Genomic DNA, 19441 nt, shown 5'->3' with positions numbered 1-19441 from the left:
GGTTTTCAGGTCTATTTCAGACCGGGATATGACACCAATAGACTATATCAATACGGGCATAGGGAGTGTCTAGTGCCTTTGTCATATTTTTACTGTTCAGCTCTGTTTGGCTGGTTTTCTTTATGCACCTTTCATTATGTTTAATTTTCTGTACTTTACTAGTCTAAAGCTCATTTTTTTTGAGAAATTAGTTCCATTATTTGAATTGATTGTTTTAGCTTTACCGATGCAAGAGTAACTAATTTCAAATTATCCATGTATAGCTGTGTCAAGGTATAATTCTTTTTTTCTGATTTGATACCCGTTTGTTGTCCATTTTCACTAAATTAGAGAGTGGGTTTAAAGCTAGACAAAACCATAGTGGGCTTAGAGAGTCACTCTGGAAAATGGCTCCATTTATTTTGATAACGGTTGTTGTTGCTTTGTGGTTGTTAATAGGGAGATTATTGTACACCAATGCTCCATCAGATGTTGCAGATATTTCACAAGTATTGCATGCATCTTATATATATTAGAACTTCCCTTAACCATGCTAGAGTCAGAATGAAATGGTTTTGATAGACAATATAAGATTAAAAGATTTCTGCTTTCCGCAGGGTTTGATATAGAACCTCATAAGATATTATCAGTTGTTCCTTGAATCCGTTCATACCCCAACGGTATCTTTCTGCTCTTCTGTAAGTATGTTGTGGTTATCTGAGTGGTTATTACTTACGAAATGCACGATGTTACAATTTTATATATAAAATTGTCTAATTATTAATATGAAGAAAGACTGGATGAACTGGGCTTGTACTCGTTGGAATTTAGAAGATTGAGAGGGGATCTGATTGAAACGTATAAGATCCTAAAGGGATTGGACAGGCTAGATGCGGGAAGATTGTTCCCGATGTTGGGGAGGTCCAGAACGAGGGGTCACAGTTTGAGGATAGAGGGGAAGCCTTTTAGGACCGAGATTAGGAAAAACTTCTTCACACAGAGAGTGGTGAATCTGTGGAATTCTCTGCCACAGCAAACTGTTGAGGCCAGTTCATTAGCTATGTTTAAAAGGAAGTTAGATATGGCCCTTGTGGCTACGGGGTCAGGGGGTATGGAGGGAAGGCTGGGTTCTGAGTTGGATGATCAGCCATGATCATAATAAATGGCGGTGCAGGCTCGAAGGGCCGAATGGCCTACTCCTGCACCTATTTTCTATGTTTCTATGTTTCTATAACATAGTAGGTGAGCATTCAATAGTCTTATAAATGCAGAATTATAGTTGTTCTTGAGGCTGGTGGTACATACATTCGGACTTTCATATCTTCTGTCCCACGGGAGTATGAAAGAGAGAATGTTTGAGGTGGCTTGGGGTTCAGCAGCAAGGCTTTGGGCAGGGTTTGCGTCTTGCCAACTTGATTGAGTTCTTTCAGGAGGTGACAAAGGTGATGGATGAAGTTACACATGGATGTTGTCTACTTGTATATTGGTAGAGTCTTTGACAAGGTCCCACATGAGAGGCTCATACAGAACATTAACATGCTTGGGAACCGTGGTGAATTGTCCTAGCTGGCAGGGACCCACACTGGGAGAAATTTCTTTCACTGGCAGGTGGTGAATCTGTGAAATTATTGTCATAGACAGCTGAGGAAGACAAGACATTGGGTATATTTAAAATGTTCCTGAATAGGAAACGTGTCGACGTTTACTGGGAGAAGGCAGGATAATGGGGTAGAGAGGAATTGCGGAGGAAATTCACTGAGCCGAATAGCTTAATTCTGCTCTTAAGTCTTATAGTTTTAGGGTGCATCTGGAGTATTGTATTCACTTCTGACTGTCTTGCACTTGGTATTATTGGAGAGGGTGGAGGGCAGGTTCATCAGGATGTTGCCTGGATTCGGTGGCATGTGTTACGAGCAGAGTAACTTGATAAACTGGGCTTGTTTACTCTGGAGTTAGAATAGGGGTCTGACAGAGGTGTACAAGTTTGAGAGATGAGAGTTTAGTTAGACAGCCTGTGTTTTGTTTTTTCGTTCCCCCACATATGACTGGTGTCTAATACTAGAGGGCATTTGTTCAAGGTGAGATCTGGTAAATTTACAGCACTTGTGGGTAGTTTTTTCACAGAGTGTTGGATGCCTGGAACTTACAGCCTGGGTCGTGTCGGAGGCAACTCTATGGAAGTCACGAGGAGAATTTCGAAAAGTAAAGAGCATCCACGGACAGAATTCAGTGCAGCTGCTATTACGAAAGAGAAGGTGCTTCGGAATCTGAAAGGTCTGGAGATAGAAGTTGCATTGTATGAGGAGCCTGCCTGGCATGTGTGAGGATTCCCAGAGCGGAGTGAAGGGATCAGCAGACCCAATAGCTGGATTAACACATTCACAGCTGGAACAGCTGGGAAAATACATTTTAGAACATTCAGACTGCGATGAGAGTTTATCTGAATTGTAGCCTGGATGAAGAGATCAGCGAGCGATTAGTGGTGAATTTTCACTCCCAGGTTTTGCCAAGTCACAGTATAACACCTGAGGTGTGGTTTGAACTGAGCATTTCATCACTCACCTATCAGTTGAGTGGGTAATTCAGATAACCCTTGGGCAATGTTCATGTATTCCTGTGGATCAGGATCTGTTTAAATCAAAAAAGAGTTCACGAAAACTGAGCTAAAATGATTAAACCTGTTTATTTCAATGTGCCTTTGTGTTCAGTGCATGTTTTTAACGTACCGAGTTCCTGTATTTCCCTCAGTATTCTGTCCAACTTCGGTAACTCAGTCCTCCAAGTCACAAAGGATTCCCACATCGCCCTCCGGGCCCGGGAGCCTTTGCCCATCACCAAACTGAGGAAGAGTCTGGAACTCTCTGTCCGGTTTCCCTTCTCTGTCAGTTCGGTGACTTTCTAGAAAAGGAAAGTAATAAATTTACCGCGGAGCAGACAGACAGACATGGAGAATGTGCAGGAAAATATCTGTTCATGGCCCCAGTAGCTTCAGAATTGATGCAGTCCCTGGGCTGCTGCTGATCCTCTCTGGGTTCAGTCGTTAACAGAGAAACAGTAACTGAGGGAAATTCTAAATCAATATTGTGAAAGAATAAGGATTTACTGACACCCTGCAGTATATTCAATGTGATTAATTTACTTATCCACCAATGTGTAACATTACATCAAAAAGATGTGAGAACAAGAACGGAAGAGGGGGAGAGCGAGGGAGAAAAAATGGATGGTGGGCATCACTGAATCGTGGCTGAAAGAAGATCATATTTGTGTGTTCACATCCAAGGATAAATATTTAATCAAAAGGAGAGGCAGGTGGGTGAAAGGGTTGGGTTGACTCTGTTGTCATAAAAAAACTGAAAAGTCCTTCTAAAGAAGTGATTGCAGATTGGACGGTGTAGCTGTTAAGATACTGCGTAGGAAAAAATGACCCTGATGGAACAGTAACCGGGATGTGGGATACAAATTCCAGTGGGAGAGGGAAGAGGCATGTAAAGAGGTCAATGTGAAAATAGTCATGGGGAATTTCAATATGCAGGTAGCTTTGGAAAATCAGGTCAGTGCTGAATCCCAAGTGAGGGAATTTATAGAATGCCTATGAGATGGCTTTTGAGAGAAGCCTGTGGTTGAGCCCACTATAGGAAAGGCAAATCTGGATTCGATGTTGTGTATTGCACCAGATTTGATTGGGGAGCTTAAAGTAAATAAACCCTTAAGAGGCAGTGATCATAAAATAGCAGAACTGACACTGCAGTTTGAGAGGGAGAAGGTAAAGTTAGATGTATCAGTATTACACTGGAATAAATGAATTACGGAGAAATGAGAGAGGAGCTGGGCAAAAATACATTGGAAGAGGACACTAGCAGAGGCAACAGCAAAGCAGGAGTAGATGAATATTCATTATTCATTCTACTGCCTCTGTTAGTGTCCTCTTCCAATGTATTTTTGTCCAGCTCCTCCATCATGCCTCTGTGATTCCTTTATTCCACTTTACCTTTTCCCTCTCAAACTGTAGTGTGAGTTCTGTGACAATTCGGTGAAGGATGTGAAAGCATTGGAAAGGGTACAGAGGAGATTTACCAGGATGCTGCCTGGTTTAGAGAGTATGGATTATGATCAGAGATTAAGGGAGCTAGGGCTTTACTCTCTGGAGAGAAGGAGGATGAGAGGAGACGTGATAGAGGTGTACAAGATAATAAGAGGAATAGATCGAGTGGATAGCCAGCGCCTCTTCCCCAGGGCACCACTGCTCAATACAAGAGGACATGGCTTTTCGGTAAGGGGTGGAAAGTTCAAGGGGGATATTAGAGGAGGGTTTTTTACTCAGAGAGTGGTTGGTGCGTGGAATCCACTGCCTGAGTCAGTGGTGGAGACAGATACACTAGTGAAGTTTAAGAGACTACTAGACAGGTATATGGAGGAATTTAGGTGGGGGCTTATATGGGAGGCAGGGTTTGAGGGTTGGCACAACGTTGTGGGCCGAAGGGCCTGTACTGTGCTGTACTATTTTAATACACTAAATACACTCACCTCATTTTCTTCTCTACTGAAATGTCCCTCCTTTGTCAACATCCAACCGAGTCTTTCAACCTTTTCTTCAATTGCTTGTATGAGTCTGTCTCTGTAGAACTTTGTCAGTTGGTACAGTCGATATTCCTCCCCCTGTGCCAGGAGGTCAGAGATTGTAAACCCTGGCTCTGCAAATATAAAAAGAGAATGTCAACTCAAACTCAAATATTACTTATTTCCACCGCTCTCACCCAACTCAACCTCACAGTGAATGGTGGTGCTGGCTTGAAGGGCTGAATGGCCTACTCCTGCACCTATTGTCTATTGTCAACAAACCAGTCATGTCTTGAACCTCAGTGTTCACCTGCCTTCAACTGGAAACATGGATTTTGTCCTAATCTCCGACACTGAACTAAAACCGACCCATCAATGCGCTGGGCATGACGTTACCAGAAGGATCACATACACCAGAACCCTGTCTCTCCCACCGTCCCACCCACTCACCTATAGCAGTTTAAGATGGGCAATAAATGTTGGGACAGTCAAGGATAATCGCTTCCCAGAGACACTCTCCATCCTGGCGAATACATTTCTCATAACTCAACTCCTGGAAATACTCTCTTATCCGGACAACTGCATTTCCTCTAATACACATCCTGGAAATCATCAGAGCAGGTAGTACATTTCCTGTAGTGGGGTTAACGGGTGCCCCACTACACCACATGTACCACACCCACACATTTCCCCTCTCTGACCAAACCTCCAACAAGGAATCACATTTACCCGCTTCCTGCCTCATTCTGCGAACACATCACCCTCATATTTCACTCACCTGCTCCTTGTTGGGGACTTGACAATTCCGTGTTCAATGAGCTTCCGAGCTGACAGACAGTCGCCTCACTTGTACCGGTTCCAGGGTCCTGCTCAGTGTCTCTGACGTCACTGTCTCTGGGCTGACAGACAGTCACCTCACTTGTACCGGTTCCAGGGTCCTGCTCAGTGTCTCTGACGTCACTGTCTCTGGGCTGACAGACAGTCGCCTCACTTGTACCGGTTCCAGGGTCCTGATCAGTGTCTGTGACGTCACTGTCTCTGGGCTGACAGACCGTCGCCTCACTTGTACCGGTTCCAGGGTCCTGATCAGTGTCTCTGACGTCACTGTCTCTGGGCTGACAGACAGTCGCCTCACTTGTACCGGTTCCAGGGTCCTGATCAGTGTCTCTGACGTCACTGTCTCTGGGCTGACAGACAGTCGCCTCACTTGTACCGGTTCCAGGGTCCTGATCAGTGTCTCTGACGTCACTGTCTCTGGGCTGACAGACAATCGCCTCACTTGTGCTGGTCACAGGGTCCTGATCAGTGTCTCTGACGTCACTGTCTCTGGGCTGAATTTGCTCCACTTCCGCTGCGGCCGGACCGCATTCCATTGGGACATCGCTCTCAATCTGACCCTGCTTTGGTACCTTGCTTCCTGTGTCCCGATCATCTTCCCTCGATGAGTTGCCTGGTAATAACCTCCTGAGTACTTTCTGTACCCGATTTAATTTCCCACCTGAAATAAATGATGAATAGCAGGTTTAGTGTGATTTATACTCAAACAAGGATTCGCAATGCGTGTCTGCAATGGAGCCAAGACTCTGGCTGACCAGTTTTGGAGTGGGACTGTGCTGGTGTATGTGAACCACACTTCCTGCTAGGTGACCATCCCGATAAGCTGGTGTCTGGACACATCCACTCCCAGAAAAAGAACTGGATAGACACAGTAATACTGATCACCGACTACGCATTAGTTGAACACACTTATAACCAGCGGTTATTAATGGAATGGCATCAGGTGATACTGGGAATTATCACTGGGATTATCTTTCATAAACATAAATCTCCCTGGGTTACAAACTGTCCAGTCACCTGTGTCACTCACAGACAAGCCACTGGATTACTCATGGTCCAATCCTCTAGATCACACGTTCTCCGTTTGCTTTGTCACACATTGTCTTGTCCTCCGGGTCACAGACTGACCATTGCCTTGAGACAAACGATGTCCAGTCCCCTGGGTTACAGACTGACCATAACCTTGAAGCCCATGATGCCTGGTTCCCTGGGTCCCATCCCGTCTCCTGGATGATGATTGTCAGGTAACAACTATACAAGTCATTGGCAAAGGGAGAGTCTTGCGTGCTGAACTTAAAGTCTAGTAGCTAATCTTAAAGACTCGCTTTTGCAGTTGCTAATCTATAGGATGGATGTGATTCAGCTGGAAAGAGTGTCGAGGAGATTGACAAGTACGTCACTGGATGGGGCTGTTTGTTTTTTGTGTTATATGTTTCGGCTGTGACAGTTTGCCCTGGATCATGGGAATTTGAAGGGTGACCTTACACACGTACATAAAGTAATCAGGGGTGCTAATAGGGTAGATAGTCATAGTCTTTTTTCCCAGGTTAGGGGAGTCTGAGACTCGAGGGCAGAAACTTAAAATTATGTGTAAAGTAAAAAATTGTCAGTTACCACAAGGTATCCAAAGGTTGTTTAAGATGAGAAAAAGTCAACGAGATTTGAGAGGAGCATGTATATTTCAGAAACAAAGGATAAGAACAAATGTAAAAAAAAATCATTGTATTTCAGTCAGAGGGGTGAATCTATAGAACAGTTGTAGTGAGAATTTAAAAACATGCACCACATTTAACAAGTTTAAAAATATTTAAAAATAATTTAATGAACAAATATTAATATACATGATTTAAAATCAATGGGCGTAATGTAAATAAATGATATTTGGAATTGGATTTTGTGTTAAAAGATTATGATTTTTTGATATGATTGTTGACACCAAATATACTTTTTATATAAGTAAGAGGGGTAGGTGTAATAAGCTGTAGCTTCAGCCTACACCATTTCATTTAGCGTTAAAGAATATCCATGTTTTCTTGTTTTTTTATTATTTAATTTTGTCTTCTGAAATCATCGTTGAAAATGAATTTTTTTGTTATGTTTGTACTGACCGAAATAAAACTTCATTCATTCAAAAGGAACCGAAAGGGCAATTTTTCATGTGGTGGGTGATGGGTATAAATTACATGCAGCCAGAGGAGGTTGTAACACAAATAAAATTACAAAGTTGAGAAGTCGCCAAGGGAAATTTGGGAAAAGCTGCTGGGAAATCGGGCAAGCTCAGGGACATTTAGAACGGCATGAATTAGATGGGCCGAAGGACCCGTTTCCCGGCTGTAATGTCTGCTTTATTCCACCTGGAATTACAGAGTTGAGCACAATCACAATGCCCACCGGAGATAGAGACAGTTGGTCATTGGTTATACCGAGTCTCCCATCAAAGATACTGGGAATTTAAATTCAGGTATCACATCATCTCAAGAGGGAAATGTTGAGAACATTTGGCCACAGACCAGACATGGACTGGGGTATTAAAACAAAATCAGAATCAGGTTTATTATGACCGGCATGTGATGTGAAATTTGTTAACTTAGCAGCAGCAGCTCAATGCAATACATAATCTAGCAGGGAAAAAAATAATAATGAATAAACAAATAATAAACAAGTAAACAATTACGAATATTGAATAGATTTTTTTTAAAAAACTTGCAAAAAAAGAAAGACCGTATATTAAAAAAAGTAAGGTAGTGTCCAAAGATTCAATGTCCATTAAGGAATCAGATGGCAGAGGGGACGAATCTGTTCCTGAATCACTGACTGTGTGCCTTCAGGCTTCTATACCTGCTTTCTGATGGTAACAGTGAGAAAAGGGCATGCCCTGGGTGCCGGAGGTCCTTCATAATGGACTCTGCCTTTCTGAGACACCGTTTCCTAAAGATGTCCTGGGTACTTTGTAGGCTAGTACCCAAGATGGAGCTGACTAGGTTTACAAACTACTGCAGCTTCTTTCGGTCCTGTGCAGTAGCCCCTCCATACCAGACAGTGATGCACCAAACCAGACCACAAGTTTATCTAAAATGAAGTGTCTCCTGATCCTCAGCCATTTCCAAGCCTGGCAATATTCTCAGCTCGGTTACAGAAAACAGAGTTCAGAAAATTCCCCTCATCTACTTCGTGCATCGAGGAGGAGTTGATAGCTGCCCTGCCAAAACCTGAAATGTTGAATTATCACATAATATCTGAAATCCCGGAAATGCTCTTATCATTGGCCTTTGAATTTTATAAATGAAAGTTGGAGATCTCTTTCACCTCTAAACAGGCCTTGATGTGCAGCAAACCCTGAACCTGGATTTTTACGTAACAAACAACACCGCTGTCACATTCCCGTTTGTGTTTCACTCTCAACCTGCTGATTCAGGGTCTCCGGCTCCTTTCACTCAGGTGAAGCTTTGCCTGGTGAACGGAGTCATTCGACCATTACTGGTGTCAGGTCCCTGTGCTGGAACTGTTGGATTGATCGATTACACAGAGCTACTTTAATATTGAAAGGCAGAGTGGACGTGGCAAAGTTGTTTCTCATGATGGAGGAGTCTAGTACGAAAGGGCATGACTTAAGGATTGAAGGGCGCCCATTCAGAACAGAAATGCGATTTTTTTTTTGTAGCCAGAGGGTGGTCAATCTATGGAATTTGTTGCCATGGGCGTCAGTGGAGGCCAAGTCACTAGGTGTATTTAAGGCAGGGATTGATAGGTATCTGAGTAGCCAAGTCATCAAAGGTTATGGTGAGAAGGCAGGGGAGTGGGACTAAATGGGAGAATGGATCAGATAAAATGGCGGAGCAGACTCAATGGGCCGAATGGCCGACTTCTGCTCCTTTGTCTTATGGTTTACCAGTGGGATCAATGACACTGCTTGATGAAACTTTTCTCTGCCCTGTTAGCTCCCCTGTAAGTTTCTTTATCTGAACTGTTGTGCACCAACAGGGCAGAAGTTTAATTATAAAGATCCCAGTGAACGTACCTGTAGCCATTATGACTCTGACTGACGATTGTTGATTGTTGTCTTGTTTACATTTGGTCGCGGTGCGGGACAACTCCACCTGCTGGTTAGGCCCTGAATTACACACAACATGCAGACAGTGAATCAGAGAGAGTAGGATTACTTTGCAAATGTGAGAGTATCACCATCCTGTGTATCAGAGCAGCAGTTCGCTCAGGGACAAAACATTCCCTGTTAACATTAACTCTCACACCATGTCTGTATGTCTGTCCAGTGATATCTGGCGAATCCTACTGACAGAATCACAGAGCAACAGAGCACAGACACAGACCCTTCAGCCCAATGAGACAATGCCGACCACAGTGCCCACAGAGATGGTCCTAATTTCCTGTGTCGGGCCCATTTCCCTCCTGGACTCTTCACTCCATCTTCACATCCCAACTGCTTCTAGAATGATGCAATTGTGCCTGCCTCATCCACTTCTGGCAGGTCCCTCCACATCGTCACCAGCCTCAGCGTGAAACCGTTGCTGCTCGTGTTGGTTTTACAATCTATTTACCACTCCTCTGCCCATTTATATCCCCTATAAGCTACGATAATCTTCACCGTGGGTACAATCTACTAATTTTGTGTCATCCACGAAATGACTGGTCAAGCCTTGTGCATTTGCATTCAACTCATTGCTATCAAATAACGAATATCAAATGTTCCAACGTGCAGCCTTGCGGTACACCACTCGTTACCCACCTCCATTCTGAGGAGAAACCTTCAACCACCACTCTTTGCTTGCTACCTTCAAGGCAATTTTTAAATCCATCTAACTTTCTCTCTCTGTACCACATGGGACCTTAACTTCCAGACCAAGCTGTCATGAGGCATCTTGCCAAAGGCTTTACTGTAGTTCAATGTACAACATCCACTCCCCCACCATCATTGACAATCATCTTCAAAACCTTAAAATGTATTGTTGAACACAACTTTCCATGCACAATGCCATGGTGACTCCTGATCAGTTTCTGTCGATCCAAGTGTTGGTAGATATTCTGTCTGTGACTGGTCCATATTGTGGAAAATTATCCCCAGCACCTCCCCTTCCATTTTCTCCACTTACCATCAAAAAGCCAAAAAGGCAACCCGTAATAAGTTTATGCTTCTCCAAATGCTGTCCCCAAGTATCCGTTCCAAGGGTTGGCCCACCCCCAATGTAACACTCACTGGTCTATAATCCCCATGATTAAACCCATTTGGTTTATTGAATTAGAGAACATTTGACAGCCCCCAATCATGTGTTACTATCCCTGTGGCCGGAGAGGATACAATGATCATTGTCGATGTCCCACAACCTCCCCCCTCAATTTCTCTAGTAACGTGGTGTTTATTGGTAGATTCAACAAAATCTCTTTCTTACCATTGCCATGCTGCTATGTTATCGTCACAATCACTGTCCATCTCATTGGTAACTCTGAAGCAAAACATTCATTAGGCACCTCCCCTATCACCGCATCCTCCAGGCACGTTTCCACCTTTACTCCTGAGTAGTCCTTACCTCAATTATTCACCCTCCTCTTCTTCACCCACAAGTAGAACGCTTTGGGTTTTCCTTCATCCTACCTCCCAAGGACTCCTCAAGTTCCCTTCGACCTCTAAGTCACTTCTTAAACTACTTCCAGACTACTTTACAATTCTCTGGAGCCTTGCTTGGATGTTGCTTCCTAAACCTAAATAATGCTTCTTTTTCCCTCTTGCTTAAATGTTCTCATCTCTTGTGAACCACGGTTTGTTTATTTAAACATTCTTTCCTGAAACAACCTTCACAGTTCCATCGTGCATTTCCCTTTGAAAATGTTTTCCCAATTTACACTCCCAAGTTGCTCCGAATACCATTGTAACTATCCATCCACTAAATAAATACTGCCTTGTATGGTCTGCTACTATCCTTGTCCATGACCACGATAAAAGTTGTGGTGATGTGGTCACTATCTCAAAAAGGTCACCCATTGTGATATCTGTCACCTGACCAGCATCATTACCTCATACTAGATGCAGTATGGCAACTCCTCCAGTTAGCCCATTGACATACTATGTCAAGAATCCTTCCTGGACACACAACACATTCTGCCCCATTGACACATTTTGGAACAAGGAAGTGGAATGAACATCAGGAAAGTTGAGGTCAACAATGATAACAACCTTGTTGCTTTTGCACCTTTCCCAAGGCTGCTAAGTTACCTGCTCTCATTATCCCTGTGGCTTTGGGGGAGGCCTATAAAATACTCCCAGAATGATAGTCCCCTTCCCGTTTCTGACATTCACCCACATTGACGTCCTCTGTTTATGCAGCTGTGATACCATCCGTAATTAGTAAAGATAATTCTCACCATTTCGCACCCCTCCATATGTAGTATGAAATAACTAAGACCTGGAGCATCAAAAACCAATCCTGCCCTTGTAACAGTCAGGTCTGTGTAATGGTGATAACATGTACCATCCATGTTCTAAGTTACTCTTATTCTTAATACTTATTGTATTGAATTAAACACATTTCCAGCTAGCTACCTGATGCCCTGTCCACAACCGATCCTTCCGCAGTCTCTTTGAACATTGCATCTACCATTATATCAACTCTTCTGTCATCTGACCAAACACCCTGGTTCCCATCCCGCAACGACTGGGTTTAAACCGACCCCGGCAGCTCCAGCAGTCCTGGCTGCAAGAACATTTGTTCATCTCCAGTACAGATATGACCCATGCCGCCGTTGGTACAGGGCCAAATGGGAACATAACTTCATTGTAAAACCTAATTCTGCTTCATCACAGATTCGTAGGTTCTGACATTTATTAGTAGAAAAGTACTTGATGACGACAGGGTATGTAAATGTACATTATTGGTTGGCATTTGCTAGTTAGGACTGAATGAAATGTGGTGCTGGGACATTTGGCTTCAAGAGGGTTTGCTCTTAGCAGAGGCTTGCACGACCATATATTTGAAGGCAAGTATGTTATTACAGCTTGCAATAGACCACAAGACCATAATACAAAGGAGCAGAAGTCGGCCATTCGGCCCATTGAGTCTGCTCCGCCATTTTATCATGAGCTGATCAATTCTCCCATTTAGTCCCACTCCCCCACCTTCTCACCATAACCTTTGATACTCTGGCTGCTCAGATACCTATCAATCTCTGCCTTAAATACACACAATGACTTGGCCTCCACTGCTGCCCGTGGCAACAAATTCCATAGATTCACCACCCTCTTCGCATTTCTGTTCTGAATGGGCGCCCTTCAATCCTTAAGTCATGCCCCCTTGGACTACACTCCCCCATCATGGGAAACAGCTTTGCCACATCCATTCTGTCCATGCGGAGGAATCAATGACATGTTGCCGTAGTACAGAAATGTAATGTCTAAAGGACCAGTGTTTGAGTAAATGAGACTCACCAAACTTTCTCCGGACTGAATCAATGGAAACCCTGAGTCAGAAGGGTTCTCTCTGGTTGGTGCTCTCAGTCCTCGGGCTGGTTCACTTGTTGCTGTTCCGTCACCTTCAGTTGTGGTATATCAGTTGTACTATTTACTAATAGTAATATTACTATTACTATTTATTATTTATGGTGCAACTGTAATGAGAACCAATTTCCCCCGGGATCAATAAAGTATGACTATGACTATCTCAGTTTTAAAGTGAAGCTTCTTTATTCTGAGGCTGCACTCTCAGATCCCAGACTCTCCGTCTAATCAAGACACCCTCTCCATTCCCACTGCATCCAGACTTGCTGTTATTCAGTTGTATTCACTTGGTGTAAATAATCACCCCCGCCCTAACTTCCTGACCCCCCCCCCAAACCCCAACCATCATCCCTCTCAACTCCACTGAACACAAAACCTGATATGGGATACAAAGGAACACGCACAAAATGCTGGAGGAACTCATTAGGCCAGGCAAAATCTGTATGTCGAATCCACTCTCTTCCATAGACGCTGCCTGGCCTGCTGAGTTCCTCCAGCACTTTGTGTCTGTTGCTTGGATTTCCAGAAACTTCAGATTTTCTCTTCTTTGTGATAGGGTACAAAGAAGTCAGCGTTCAGTCATAGTATTATATACAAGTCATAATACATAGGAGTAGAATTAGGAGTTACGGTCATTCTAGTCTGCTCCATAATCAATCATGGAGGATGTTTTTCCAACACCGTATTCTTGCTTCCCTGCTATAATATTCAACCTATTTAGCAATCCAGAACATGAATATACCCAACGATAGCCTCCACCACTCTCCGTGGCATCAAATTCCACAGATGAACCAACATTTGGCTATTGTCTATTGTCTATCTCAGTTTTAAAGTGAAGCTGCTTTATTCTGAGGCAGCACTCTCAGATCCCAGACTCTCCGTCTAATCAAGACACCCTCTCCATTCCCGCTGCATCCAGACTTGCTGTTATTCAGTTGGTGTAAATAATCACTCCCGCTCTGACAGCCCCCCCCCCCCGCCCCACCAAACTCCAACCACCATCCCTCTGAACTCCACTGAACACAGGCCCAGGGCGATCAAATGCTCCACATGCATAATGCTTATTACTCAGATTATTCTTGTGAACCTTGTTAGCAACAACCATACTGAATACATTTCCGGGAAAAACAGGACAATTTGGACCAGGATATTGCACTGGTAAAATCTCTGGTTTCTTTACTCTTCTATCAACTCTCACAAAACGAGCACTGGTGCACTGGTCCATTCGCAGGAGATTTAATATGTTCCAGGGTGAATGTAGTAAAGAGAAACTGGAATCACTAGAAACACTCAGCAGGAAAGGAACATCTGTGGGGAAAGGAAAAATGTGAGCGTTTCGGTTTCCTAACCTTTCATCAGAATGGATTCAAACATCATCCAGTTTTTAGTGGAAAATCTTGGGTTGTTCTCCATGGAGTGGTAGGGACTGAGGGAAGATCTGATAGAGGTTTCTAAGATTATGAAAGACATAGACAGAGTAGACAGGGAGTATCATTTCGCTGTTTAGAAATGTCTAATACCAGAGGACATGCAAAGATGGCGTGAGGGAGTAGATGCAAAGGAAATGCGAGAGTAAGTTGTTCTACTCAGAGAGGTGTGGATGTCTGTTATGGTGGTGGAAGCAAATACATTGGAGGTATTTAAGAGACATTTAGATAGGCACATGAGTGTGAGGAAGATTGAGAGGATGTGGACATTGTGTAGGTAGGAGTCATTAGTTTTTTTTTTGAGGGGGTGGTTTGATTCACTTTATATCTGGTGTGGCACATCATTGTGAGCACAGGGCCTGTTCCTGTGATGTACTGGTCCATGTTCTGTTCTATCTTCAGCAGCTTGAGTTTCTATTTGACTCCCACCAGCAGGTAGACAGGTGACAGTGAGGGGGAATTTCCAAATGTGAATTGAATTCTGAAATCCCGGTCTATTTCTACTGGGGCAAACACAAAACAGCGTATTTAATCACAGCCTCTCCCTGTGAGGGATGGAATGGGAACTCATTCTCTGCTTTGCTTCAGAACTTCAGAACCAAACATCTGAGCACAGAACAGAAATACTCGCTCAACATCTCATAAACTCAGACAACTTGATCCCCTGATTCATTTTATCTGGGTGAAAATGTGTGTGGTATCCCAGGATCCAACCTCAGAGGGTCACAGCCCACACCGAGAGCCTCGCACATCTTTCCCACATCTCACACTGAGAGATTCACGCTACCAATATCCAGCCCCCGGAGACGTCTGCTTCACTGCAGAAGGAGGAACATCCAGCCGCATCTGTAAAAGCACCAACGTAGACTGAAGCCCAAACGCTGTCAATTCCATATTCCTGGAGCCGCCATCCCAAGATTGTATCTCAAGCACCAACTCTCCCAGGGCTCTTTGCTGCCGGTAATATACGGCAGTGTCTCAACTAATCCCAGTTCAAAAACTTACACTCACACACCAACCCATGACAGAACTGGAACCTGATGATCCTTTGTCTGGACAGGGATCAGACGGGAAACATAGGCCTTGGGTCACAAAGAGAGTGTTGATACATTTCAACTTGTCCCCACATTTACATTGAACACGTTTGTTCATTATTTTAGTGTTGAGTGCGGTGTAGCTCAGGTCAATTAGCCGGCACTTTCCCTGTCGTGTAACAGAAAGAAAGTTTTTAAAATATAAAATTGAAACATAGCACTGGAAACTCAGTACAGGAGATTTTTATGTTCTTTTAATGCACAAAACACTGACTGACTGCAAGATGTTTGACACACTGAACAGAATTGCAGAAATGCAATCCCTACAATTATTAGCTGTTTCTTCATTCCAACACAGACATCATCCATCCCGCACAGTAAATGCTCAAAGCATCCTCGTATCAACACCGGCTGCTGAGGCCACCGTCTCTCCGCTGAGAGTCAGTAACCAGAGAGCAATAAAAATGTTCAACTCTCCTTGCAGCTCTGGTGAGCTGTTGCCCTGGCGACGGAGGAAGTGGCTTGCAAAGATAACCAAAAAGGGAAATAACACGGTCAATGTGACATGCTCTGAGTTTCATTATCACAAAGATGAACTGAACATTCAGCCATTTTGAAATGGTGATACTAAAATTCCAGTGTTTGTTTTTACCCTTTCGAGGTGCATTCAGTAAATGTGACGGTAGTCCCAGCTCGACAGAACTGTCAGCAGTGCAGACGCTGATCCAAAATAAAAACACATTGTTGGATACGACCTGTCTGAAACAAATGTTGATTATGTGCAGAAGTTTCAACTGAGATTCACAGAGACCTTAGAGCACAGACACAGGACTGTTAACCCATCCAGTTCGTGCCATGTTCGGTGTGGTCCCATCCCCCTGCACCCAGACCATAGCCCTCTATATCTCCCTCATCCATGTACCTACCAAAACATCTCTCAGATTCTACAACTGAACCTTCATCTCTTACTTCTGCTGGGAGCTGGTTCTGCATTCGCACCACCCTCAGAGTGAAGTCGTTCCCCCTCAGATTCCCCTTAAATGTGTCACTTTTTGCCCTAAGTCCATGATCTTAACCAACCTGAGGGGAAAATGCCTACCTGCATTCACCCTGTTTATACCATCATGGATTTCTGCATCTCTAGCAGGGGTTCCCAACCTGGGGTCCATAGACCCTTCCTTCAATTGTAGGGGCAAATGGTATAGAAAAGTTAGAACCCTGCTAGGATACCCCCTCATTCCCCTGTATTTCAGGTAATCATGTTCAACCTATCACTATAACTATTTCTGGAAATACCAGCAATGTCCGTGTAATTTTCCCTGCACTCGTTCACGCTTATTGATATCTTCCCTCCAAGTAGCTGACTAGAACTGCACACAATTCTGCATATTTTGGAATCACGGTGTCTTTTACAACTTTAGCATTAATATCCCGACACCTCTCCTTAATACCCTGCATTATTAAGGTCAATGTGCCCAAAACTCTCCTTACAACCCTAGTGTAAAGGAATGGTGGATCTGTAATATCCACGCCTGGACAATCAGACTGAAAGCAGTTACTTTCCACAAGCAGGATGTCTGATCAACACCTCTACTCACTAACACACCTTCCACATCCCACCCACTACTAGTTTAACATTTCCTGACAGTTCTAGACACTCCTGTGCCTAACGTCACTTTATGGACATACAGTCAATGTCAGTCTCATATGACCAGACATTCCTGTGCCTAACGTCACTTTATGGACATACAATCAATGTCAGTCTCATATGTCCAGACATTCCTGTGCCTAACGTCACTTTATGGACATAAAATCAATGTCAGTCTCATATTTCCAGACATTCCTGTGCCTAACGTCACTTTATGGACATACAATAAATGTCAGTCTCATATGTCCAGACATTCCTGTGCCTAACGTCACTTTATGGACATACAATAAATGTCAGTCTCAGATGTCCAGACATTCCTGTGCCTAACGTCACTTTATGGACATACAATAAATGTCAGTCTCAGATGTCCAGACATTCCTGTGCCTAAAGTCACTTTATGGACATACAATCAATATCTGTGTCCATATGTCAACACACTCCTGTGCCTAACGTCACTTTAGGGACATAAGATCAATGTTTTTTTAAGCTATCGTACTTTATGTGTTGTGTTTTGTTTATTATTGTGGTCTCTATCATTTTGTTTTTCTCTGTCTTGCTTTGGATCCACAGTATCAATTATTTTGTTCTCCTTTACACTTGTGTACCAGAATGACAGTAAACAATTTTGAAATCTTCAATCACGACCAAACACATTATCTATACTCCCTCTTAATTTCATTAACTCCTACAATGTCACCCTCATTCTCCTCTGGAATAAAGATCCAGCTCAGCCAACCTCTTCCTATGATTTCGTCCTCTTGTCCAGACAACATCTTCAGCAATCTGCCTGCACCCTCTCCAGATTGATAATATCTTTCCTGCAGTAGGGTGAACACAACTGTACATAATACTCTGTGTAGCCAAACCAACAATATAATGCCCATAATCCAGAACTCAATGTCCACACTGATGAAGGCCAGCATGATTAAAGCCTTCTTTTTCACCCTCTATACTTGCACGTCCACTTTCAGTGAACTGTACACTTGTACTCCCCGGTCGCTCTGTTCCACAGCACTCGGTGCCCTCCCACCTACTATTCTAGCCCCACCTAGTTTGACTGTCCAAAATGCACCATATCTCACTTGTCCAAGTTGAAAACCATTTGCCATTCCTCAGCGCATCTCTATGACTGACCAAGATGTCTTTGAAATTCATTGTTACCTGTTGCCTTATCAACCAGTCTCCCGAATTTAATCTCCCTGTATAACCATGACTGTGTCAGCACCCACAGCTCTAATCTGCTAATTAAATTTGTCGACGCCACTACATTGAAGTAACTAAAGGCCTAATCTCAATCAATAATGAGGTGGCCTACAGGGAAGAGGTCATCTCACTGTCACAGTGGTGGCAATACAACAATCTTTCCCACAATGTCGCAAAAACAAAAGAGCTGATTGTGAATGACAGGAGGAATGGAGACGGGCTAACCCCCATTGACGTCAATGGATCTGGGGCTGAGAGGGCGAACAGCTTTAAGTTCCTCAGCATCCACATCACCGAGGACCTCACGTGGTCTGTACACACCAGCTGTGTGGTGAAAGAGACACAAAAGCGCCTCTTTCAGCTCAGACAGTTGAGGAGGTTTGGGATGGGCCCCCAAATGCTATGAACTTTCTACAGGGACAGAACTGAGAGCATCCTGACTGGCTGCCTCACTGCCTGGTATGGGAACTGTACTTCCCTTAATCGCAGGAACATGCAGAGACTGGTGTGGACAGCCCAGCACATCTGTAGTTGTGAACTTCCCATGATTCAGGACATTTACAAGGACCAGTGTGTAAAAAGGGCCCGAAGGATCATTGGGGACCAGAGTCACCCCAACCACAATCTATTTCAGCTGCTACCATCCGAGAAACGGTACCGCAGCATAAAAGCCAGGACCAACAGGCTCCGGGACAGCTTCTTCCACCAGGACATAAGACTCATTAACTCACGCTGATCTGAGTGTACTCTATATTATATGAACTGTTCAATCTATTAGAAATTATTATAAGTTACTCTGATTGCACACTGCACATTTAGACCGAGACGTAACTTAAAGATTTTTACTCCTCGTGTATGTGAAGGATGTAAGAAATCAATTCAATTCAAACCTGCTAATCGTGCCATGTACATTCATGTGCAAATCAATGGCACGAATAGTGAATTACAGAGGTTTCGACACTGACACACACATCCCACGCGTCACATGCCTCCATTCACTAAAACCGTCTTCAATCATCTCTGTCTGCTTCCTGTTCTCGCGCCCGGTGTGAATCCACCTCGCCAGCTCCCCGTGAATCCAACGTGACCGAACCTTCCAGATCAGCTGCCATGTGGGATCTTGTTACAGACTTTACCAAAGTTCAGGAGAACAACATCACTGCCCTAAATCACCAAACTCCCTAGTTAACTCTTAAATAATCTCCAAAATACTTGACAGATATGATGTCCTGTTGGGCAGTGTAGACGGTGA

General features: G+C 43.7%; 1 protein-coding gene across 1 annotated transcript in view; it reads right to left on the bottom strand.

The window, feature by feature from the left end:
- The window catches only part of LOC134341978 (NACHT, LRR and PYD domains-containing protein 12-like), a 50148-nt gene that overhangs the window by 6710 nt on the left and 23997 nt on the right, over positions 1-19441 (bottom strand). Inside the window, 5 exon segments of the mRNA XM_063039925.1 lie at positions 2542-2607; positions 2706-2877; positions 4504-4670; positions 5315-6034; positions 9392-9484. Coding sequence (XP_062895995.1) covers positions 2542-2607; positions 2706-2877; positions 4504-4670; positions 5315-6034; positions 9392-9401 — 1135 coding nt within the window. The 5' untranslated portion in view covers positions 9402-9484.

The sequence above is a fragment of the Mobula hypostoma genome, unplaced genomic scaffold, assembly GCF_963921235.1.
Source record: "Mobula hypostoma unplaced genomic scaffold, sMobHyp1.1 scaffold_42, whole genome shotgun sequence".
Lineage (NCBI taxonomy): Eukaryota > Metazoa > Chordata > Chondrichthyes > Myliobatiformes > Myliobatidae > Mobula > Mobula hypostoma.
The sequence above is the reverse complement of the archived record's forward strand: the minus strand, read 5'-3'. Positions and strand labels throughout refer to the sequence as shown.